The sequence below is a fragment of the Berghia stephanieae genome, chromosome 9 (genome assembly GCF_034508935.2).
Source record: "Berghia stephanieae isolate SIO BIC M18660-M18661 chromosome 9, UCSD_Bste_1.3, whole genome shotgun sequence".
Classification (NCBI taxonomy): Eukaryota; Metazoa; Mollusca; class Gastropoda; order Nudibranchia; family Aeolidiidae; genus Berghia; species Berghia stephanieae.
In genome coordinates, this window is record NC_088368.1 from 46163609 (window position 1) to 46173608 (window position 10000).

At 40.8% G+C, this 10000-nt stretch overlaps 1 protein-coding gene across 1 annotated transcript in view; it reads right to left on the reverse strand.

Annotated features, from left to right (window-relative positions):
* LOC144980336 (DBH-like monooxygenase protein 2 homolog) overlaps positions 1-10000 on the reverse strand; it is a 30502-nt gene that overhangs the window by 1137 nt on the left and 19365 nt on the right. Inside the window, exons 8-13 of the mRNA XM_078927997.1 lie at positions 9534-9672; positions 8736-8843; positions 7777-7873; positions 6345-6511; positions 3530-3686; positions 1-1450 (exon numbers count right to left, since the gene is read on the reverse strand). The exon at positions 1-1450 is cut by the window's left edge and continues 1137 nt beyond it. Of these exons, the coding sequence (XP_078784123.1) occupies positions 1138-1450; positions 3530-3686; positions 6345-6511; positions 7777-7873; positions 8736-8843; positions 9534-9672 (981 nt within the window). The 3' untranslated portion in view covers positions 1-1137. The remainder of the gene's footprint in view (positions 1451-3529; positions 3687-6344; positions 6512-7776; positions 7874-8735; positions 8844-9533; positions 9673-10000) is intronic.

Here is a 10000-nt window from a genome sequence, read left to right on the forward strand (position 1 = left end):
CATTTCTTTGAAAGGGATTTGATGGAAGCAGCGTGGAACAGGTTGTGCGGTCTTTGCTTCGTACCCAAAGGTACCGAGTTCGAACACCCGCTGCGCTGTGTGGCCTTGAGCAAGTCACCCCGCTCTAGGTCAAATTGCGGCTGACGCCTGGGTAATTCAATTTCTTCCTTGGAATAGACCCTAGAGACAATTTTCCCATATATGATGAACAAAAAGGAATTTTATTTTATGTAATTTTAAAATGTTAACAGTTAGAACGAAAGCCCCCCCCCCCACACACACACACACACACCACCAGGCACTCACATACACAACACAATATACAGACATTGACGAATATGCAATCAACTGAATAGTATTAGTTTTAAGACAAGAAGGCAATAAATGTAATATTATGACCACGTGATATGTGACATTAGCCCAATGTATGACAATGTGTTTACATGTTACCATGGGAACAGCATCAGCTCAATATTGGGTTGGAATCTGAGGTCATTATTGGAATTTGAGGATATGTTGGAATATTATGGAGAATTGTTGGAATATTGGGAAATAAGTGGAATGCGGAGATTTATTGGAATATTGGGGAATATTTGGCATTATTAGAAAGTGGGGAAATAATTGGAATGTGGAGATTTATTGGAATATTGGGGAATATTTGGCATTATTAGAAAGTGGGAAAATATTTGGAATGTTTGGGCATTATTGGAATATTGGGGGATATTTGGAATATTTGACATTGGAATAACATGAGAGATATTTGGGAAAAATGGCATATTTGGAACATGGGAAATAATTGAAATGTGATCGCATAGTGGAATATTTTTTTTTACATTACTAATAATGGAGAAACATTGGAATATCATGGGAACTTGTTGGAATATGTACCCCATCGCATCGATATGGTTTTCTGTCAGAATGAACTAAATAGAGAAAAACTATGACCCTGAATTATTGAAAAAGTCCCAAAGTTCGCATTTCTTGTGATTTTAGCTGTAGATTCACCGTTCAAGGGCTGATTTTTCCGGACAAAACATCGTTTGGACACACTGGGTTACGATTCTTGTTTTCCGCTTCTTATTCTATTTTAAGCATTTGTTTTCATAGCACCGTTCTGAGACTACCGATTGCTATGGGTTAAAACAATCGAGTTATAGCAACAGTAACCAAGGACGCCAGCGCCATAGAGATGAGATGAGGTCCGGAAGTGGACGCCGTGTCTTCATCTCCTTTCGTACATTCATCATTCTTCGACCTCGGACAAGTCTCGTCACAGTCGACTCCCTCTTTGTAGATGTCGTGGTTTTTCATGGAGCACGAATGCAGGCGTCCCAAGAATCGGGCGCCTTCTTTGTACTCCTGGAGGTACGAGGTGACCACGCGTTCCATCCCCTTGTCCTTGAGGCACGGGTGCTTCATCAACTCGTCAACAACTATCTTGCATTCTGGTCTGTAGGTGAGGAGAAAGTACAATAGTGCTTCAAAGCCATTATTAGGCGCATGGAGCCGGAGTTTATCCCGGTTTCTATAGCGTGAAACGGAAAATAGCATTTACTTTGATAGGATAGTGCGCTAGTCTATCGCAGAGTAATTTACGCCAGATCAAACAGATCCAGCTACCCAATCGCTGCACCCGGGATTGATCTCGGTCCCTTTGATTGTGAAGCAAGTGCTCTGCCAACTGAGCTATCTGGACCCCCGAAAAGAATGCGAGGGACGTCTTTATCATTATTAATATCCGCTAATTGTGCGGTTATGTGGTGTATGACACTCGCTTTCGGATAGGAAGGTCCTGGGTTCGAGCCTCACTCGGCGCATAGTTGAGTCCTTGGAAAAGGCTCTTTACTCACATTCTCTCACCGTACTCAGGTGTAAAATGAGGTTGAAGGAGAAAAATCTTTGCAAAAGACAATATATATATATATATATATATATATATATATATATATATATATATATATATATATATATATATATATATATATATATTAAAAAAACGTCTCAACATATTCCAACAAGGATGCCTAAGAACAATACTCACTGTTAGCTACGTAGACCAAATAACAAATACTGGAATTCTAAAAAGAACTGAAATGCAGGACGTTAAGATGACCATCCAATAACGCCGTCCTAGCCGTCCTCAACAGGAAAGATGACCGCTTTCTCAAAAAACATTTGAATGGAAGAGAGGAGAGGGATAATACTAGACGAAAACGAGGACAATCAAGGACGACGTAGCAAGTAACCTTGGAGAAAGACCTTAAAACTGGGAAGCTGACATGGGACGAGGCATATATGGCAGCACAGGACAGGGAGGAATGGCGAATCTGGGTGGCCCAATTCAATGTGCCAAAGACACTGGACGGGACTAGACATATATGGCAGCACAGGACAGGGAGGAATGGCGAATCTGAATGGCCCAATGTGCCAAAGACACGGGACGGGACGAGACATACATGGCAGCACAGGACAGGGAGGAATGGCGAATCTGAATGGCCCAATTCAATGTGCCAAAGACACTGGACGAGACGAGGCATATATGGCAGCACAGGACAGGGAGGAATGGCGAATCTGGGTGGCCCAATTCAATGTGCCAAAGACACTGGACGAGACGAGACATACATGGCAGCACAGGACAGGGAGGAATGGCGAATCTGAATGGCCCAATTCAATGTGCCAAAGACACTGGACGAGACGAGGCATATATGGCAGCACAGGACAGGGAGGAATGGCGAATCTGAATGGCCCAATGTGCCAAAGACACGGAACGGAACGAGACACATATGGCAGCACCGGACAGGGAGGAATGGCGAATCTAAATGGCCCAATGTGCCAAAGACACGGGACGGGACGAGACATACATGGCAGCACAGGACAGGGAGGAATGGCGAATCTGAATGGCCCAATGTGCCAAAGACACGGGACGGAACGAGGCATATATGGCAGCACCGGACAGGGAGGAATGGCGAATCTGAATGGCCCAATGTGCCAAAGACACGGGACGGGACGAGACATATATGGCAGCACAGGACAGGGAGGAATGGCGAATCTGAATGGCCCAATGTGCCAAAGACACGGGACGGGACGAGACATACATGGCAGCACCGGACAGGGAGGAATGGCGAATCTGGGTGGCCCAATGTGCCAAAGACACAGGTGGAAATTAGGTCTAAGGTAGGTAATTAAAAAAACTAATCATTTCAAGAAATTTTTGGTTTGATAATAATAATAATGATGATAATGATGATGATGATGATGATGATGATGATGGTGATGATGGTGATGATGATGATGATGATGATGATGATGATGATGATGATGATGATGATGATGATGATGATGATATGATGATGATGATGATGATGATGATGATGATGATGATGATGATGATGATGATGATGATGATGATGATGATGATGATAATGATGATGATGATGATGATGATGATGGTGATGATGATGATGGTGATGATGATGATGATGATGATGATGATGATGATGATGATGATGATGATGATGCAACAAGTTACCTGCAGACGCCATTGATATTACAATGGGCTTCCAGTTCGAGATAATGCTTGAACATCTCAGGGTTGGAGATGTTGATAAACCTGGCCCAGTCGCATTCATACTTGGGTGTTTTCGACTTCCATTCACAAGTACTTAGTGGGCCGTAAGAAATACACCCTGTCATAGGAACGGATGGGAAACGTATGTATATATATATAATATATATATATATATATATATATATATATATATATATATATAAATATATGATGCCTGTTATCTTGATATATCTTGCCTTCTATCTTGTTTCAACGTTTTAATTGTTTTTGTTGTCAGCTGAAGTGGAGTTTTGACCCCGAAAAGTTCCGTGTTAAGAACTTTGTTATTTTATTTCAAGCTGTTGTTATAGTCATTATTTTCACATTCCGTTTTACAATCCAAAGATTATACTAGCTTAATGTTTATTTTAAAGCAGGGCCTGACGAGTTGTCGTCAAAAACATCTATCTGGGTGGGTTCCTGACCCAGGGTTGCCAGATTATTTTCAGACATTCTGCCAACTGGATTAATAAAATCTGCCAAATACCACAAAAATCTGCCAAACCGTACTATTTATAGTACCCCCTTTGAAAACTCATCAAAACAAACAATTCGCAAGGCCGATGTCATACATTTTTTTTTTCATTTCCCAAGTTTTAAAAAATCACTAATACATAAAAATTGCCATGGAAAACGTGGAAAATAAAATCTGCCAAACTGCCAAACCGTTTTTTTTTTTGCCAGACGACTTCAAATTCTGCCAAAAAAAAAAAAAAACGACATTTGGCAGAAAATCTGCCAAATTGGCAACCCTGTCCTGACGTCCCATAGTGGACAGGGAGACACTTACCGTGTCTTCAATCCCTCTATATCTCTGGGTGGGATCCTGACCTCCCATAGTGGGCAGGGAGACACTTACTGTGTCTTCTATCCCCCTATATCTCTGGGTGGGGCTCCTGACCTCCCATAGTGGGCAGGGAGACACTTACTGTGTCTTCTTTCCCCCTATATCTCTGGGTGGGTTCCTGACCTCCCATAGGGGGCAGGGAGACACTTACTGTGTCTTCTATCCCCCTATATCTCTGGGTGGATTCCTGACCTCCCATAGTATGCAGGGAGACACTTACTGTGTCTTCTATCCCCCTATATCTCTGGGTGGGTTCCTGACCTCCCATAGTGGGCAGGGAGGCACTTACTGTGTCTTCTATCTCCCTCTATGTGTTTTCCAATATGCTATCTGTCTTTGTCTTGGAATGAGATTACTTGGTTTAGTCCAGGCCCTGGCGGATATCCTAGCTGGGAGGGAAACAGTCATATGTAAGTTAAATATTTTTTTCCTTGTAAATCCTCTCTCTGTTATATACTGTTATATTTTGTTTATTTTAAACAAATGATTTGTAAACAGATGAGTGTATTCTTTTTAGTGGGATCTTGTGCTAGTGTCTGGATGAGACCTTTAGATCTCAAACTAAGTACTTTGATAGTGTACGCTTAGAATCTACACCTGTTCCCCATTTTAACCAATTTCCCTTTGTCTTACCTTTTCTTGGGTGATTTAATTGTAATTCTAGAACTTTTTACTATCCCATTTTCTTCCTTTTTACTGGCGCTGATATGACCTTAATGTGTTGCAAGCGCCGTAAAACCCCTAACAACAAACAAACAAAAACATCTTCAATATCAATAACGTTATTGACGTGATAAAGTCCCAGTGAATGAAGCCACGTTTACATCGATACCACTGCTCTCTTTATGAAAATTGTTGTCTATTTTAAAAAGTATGAACAAAAATAAATGGAACAATCCAGGGAAAAAAATGATGTCATTGCGTCACATCATAAGATATCATCGACATTCCATGAAGGAATATAGACAATTCATTAAACAAGATGTCTGATGTCAACAGGAATTACTCATGCTGTCATAGTGAGCGAATTGGGGGTTAATAATCTTGTTCATAAGGAAAAAAAAACGAAAGTGCTTGAATCGGAGATCGAACCCGCGACCTTCCGGGTCACAGTGCAATGCCTTAACCACTCGGCCACTTCGCTCCCCCTCCCCCCCCCCCACCTCCTATTACAATCCAAGAAATTAAAAATAAAAATGAAGATGGATCACTTCTTCAACCAACAATGATTCTTAATTTATTGAATTGTCTGGAGAAAGGGTTTGAATACACAACGCTCATTGTTAAATATTTCATTGTTTCTTAAGCTGGTATATACATTGTTGAACATTTTTATACATTGAACAGCTGGGTGACAAAGAAAGAGAAGAGTAATATTAGCTTTCTGAGGTTATCTGATCAGAGAGATGAATGGCGTACCATGATCACCGATGGTCTGGTACTTAAAGAAGAAGAAGATACATTTTTACTTAGTAATTTGTTTTCCAATCCACAACTCAGAGCAGCCTTGTTTTGCATGTACGGCTTCGTGTTATGTTGTCGTATGTAAAATATATCTCTGACTGTAAAAGGTTAATTTGCACTAAGAGTATAGAAAAACCCTATGAAGGGTTGATTTAAACTTCGAGTATCGAATTGTCTTAAAGGGTTAACTTATTCTTGGAGTTTGGAATGACATAGCATAAAAATGGATAATTTAGAGCCGGGGTAAGGAATGACCTGCAAAGGGTTAATAAACAATAGGAATATAGAAAGATATGTAAAGGATTACCTTACACTTGGAGCATGGAAGGACCTGTATAGGGTTAATTAACTGTTGTTGTATGAAATGATCTATAAAGGGTTAATAAACACTAGGAATATAGAAGGACTCGTAAAGGGTTAACTTACACTTGGAGTAGGGCATAGCCTGGGCGGGGTAGACGGTTAGGAATGACAAGCACATCTCGTCATAGGTTCCATCTCCGAAATAAACATATCTCTTCCTCGACATGGAGCTGTACAGACAAGTAGTGGAGATTTCATCTCCGGGCTGGATCTTCAGTGGAGTCACTTGACTGGAATTCCACGAGAAAGAAGAGTTTTGTCAGATATATTATATATATATATATATATATATATATATATATATATATATATATATATATATATATATATATATAAAGATAAATAAATTCACTCACATATTTTAAAGTCAAAACGAACGTTTCCGTGTCCTTCATTTCCTCAGTCGGCATTTACTTGATTACATGATTCTGTTTTATTGAATCTTATTGAATTTTACTGGAAAATGCCGACTGAGGAAATGAAGGACATGGAAACGTTCGTTTTGACTTAAAAATATGCGAGTGAATATATATATATATATATATATATATATATATATATATATATATATATATATAATATAAATTGGATCACTCACTTATATGTGGCCAAAACATATGTTTCTGTATATACATATAAAGAGAGAGAGGCATAGACAAACATACACATACACACACGCTCCTGCGCGCGCGCGACACACACACATACAGAGGGATGAGAGAGAGAGAGAGAGAGAGAGAGAGAGAGAGAGAGAGAGAGAGAGAGAGAGAGAGAGAGAGAGAGAGAGAGAGAGATTAACCCAAGGAGAAATCCACCAAAATTAGCGGAAGTGATTGTGGACGCTGACTTGTCGACCTTTCCATTCCACCAATTTTGAGGATTAGAATAATTTCTCATCTCCAGTAAAAGAACAATCAAATGTTTGTGGAATCTTTAAAGTCTTGCAGTTACAGACTTAGAAGGAAGTAGAAGTAGGAGAGAAGAGACTACGCCCCCCCCCCCCCACACACACCAATACCAGCATTATTAGAGACGGTTTGGAAATGATATCTATCAATCCTGACCTCCCATAGTGGGCCGGGAGACACTTCTGTGTCCTCTATCCCTCTTTATCTGTTTTCCAACATCCTTACTGTCTTTGTCTTGGAATGAGATTACTTGGTTTTGTCCTGATCCTGGCCAGAGTTCTTGGCTGGGAGGGAAACAGTCGAATGTGTAGTTATAGTTTTGGGAGATGATATTTTTTACCTTGTAAATCATCTCTCTGCTATGTACTGTTATTCTTTTAATATTTTAAACTAATGATTCGTTAACATTTGATTGTATTCCTCTTAGTGAGATCGTGTGTTTATGTCTGGATGAGACTTTTGGTGAACTCAAACTAAGTACACTGATAGTGTGCTCTTGGAATCTACATCTGTTCCCTATTTAAACCAATTATTCCCCTTTGTATTGCTTTTTCCTCCAGTCCTTATACATCCACCTTCAGACTTACTCGTAAGGCGTTGGGGAATCGTAGTTGTATCGAGGGTCATCTGCAATCACACTGAACAGCTGACCATTACGGGTAATCTGTGTCCTTTGGCTTCGCCCTGAAACGGGCAGGGATAAGGTATTTGATGACGACGACGACAATGATAATGATGATGATGATGATGATGATGATGATGATGATGATGATGATGATGATGATGATGATGATGATGGTGGTGGTTGTAGTGGCAGTGTCTGTGATGACGATTATAATAATATACATATTTCTTTTTAAAATCATTAGGAAGAGAAAGAGATTAGGATAAGGAGGAGGAGGAGGAGGAGTTTGAGGTGTAGGTGGAGGAGGAGGAGGAGTTTGAGGTGTAGGAGGAGGAGGAGGAGTTTGAGGTGTAGGAGGAGGAGGAGGAGGAGGAGGAGGAGGAGATTGAGGTGTAGGATGAGGAGTAACAGGAGTAGGAGTATGAGGAGGCGGAGTTTGAAGTGTAGGAGGAGGAGGAGGATGAGGAGGAGGAGGAGGAGGAGGAGGAAGAGGAGGAGGAGGAAGAGGAGGAGGAGGAGGAGGAGTAGGAAGAGGAGGAGGAGTAGGAAGAGGAGGAGGAGGAGTAGGATGAGTAGGAAGAGGAGTAGGAAGAGGAAGAGGAGTAGGAAGAGGAGGATGAGTAGGAAGAGGAGGATGAGTATGAAGAGGAGTAGGAAGAGGAGGAGGAGTAGGAAGAGGAGGATGAGTAGGAAGAGGAGTAGGAAGAGGAGGAGTAGGAAGAGGAGAAGGAGTAGGAAGAGGAGGATGAGTAGGAAGAGGAGTAGGAAGAGGAGGAGGAGTAGGAAGAGGAGTAGGAAGAGGAGTAGGAAGAGGAGGAAGAGGAAGAGGAGGAGGAGTAGGAAAAATGGGATGAGGAGGACGAGGAAAGGAAGAATCTAGAAGAGAAAAGGAGAAAGGTAAAGGGAGAGAAGCCAACATACCCATATAATGCATGTGGTTGATGGCAGACCAGAGATATATGGGTTGTGTCATTAGAGCCCTTGAACAATGTTGAGGGCATGAGGCTGCCACCTCGACGCTTTCCTTTCCTGAGGAGATGATCAATAAATCATCATCATCATCATCATCATCATCATCATCATCATCACCATCATCATCATCATCATCATCATCACCATCATCATCATCATCATCACCACCATCATCATCATCATCATCATCATCATCATCATCATTATCATCATCGTCATCATGAACACACCAAATACTACCAGCGCTACAGAAACAACAATAGCAAAAACTCTACTACTACCACCACCACCACCACTACTACTACTACTACTACTACTACTACTACTACTACTACTACTACTACGACTACTACGACTACTACTACTACTACTACTACTACTACTACTACTACTACTACTACTACTACTACTACTACTACTACTACTACTACTACTACTACTACTACTACTACCACCACCAACACCACCACTACTACTACTACTACTACCACCACCAACACCACCACTACTACTACTACTACTACTACCACTACTACTACTACTACTACTACTACTACTACTACTACTACTACTACTACTACTACTACTACTACTACTACTACTACTACTACTACTACTACTACGACTAATATTACTACTACTACTACTACTACGACTACTACTACTACTACTACTACTACTACTACTACTACTACTACTACTACTACTACTACTACTACTACTACTACTACTACTACTACCACATACCAGGTGGGATCTCAAACAGCATCTGTCCAACAACAAACGTTGCCAGATCCTGAACGTGTGGTAATGCTGGCCGATAGTACAATCTCATGCCGCTGGTGTCCGTGTAGCCTTCGACAAGCCCAGGGTTATTCAAATGAATCTGGCACATCAAAATGGCAACGCTCAAATAGAGTTTTTATTATACATACTCACCCCCCCCCCCCATTCTACTCCTCCCACCAATTTATTGATAATTTGTTACCCACAGTCACAAACTGGTAAATTAATTCAGTTTTTAAAAATGTGAATTTACAATTGAAATAATCAGGAAGGAGAAATTCCAACTGGCTGCCCTTTAAGGGGCGGTTTATGCCATTTCTAAAACAATATATAATTACCTATATTGGGCGGTTTTAATGATTCTGTATCATTGTATGATGAAAAAAAAACAGTTTTGGTGGAAAATATACATCTGTGTTGATATCCGT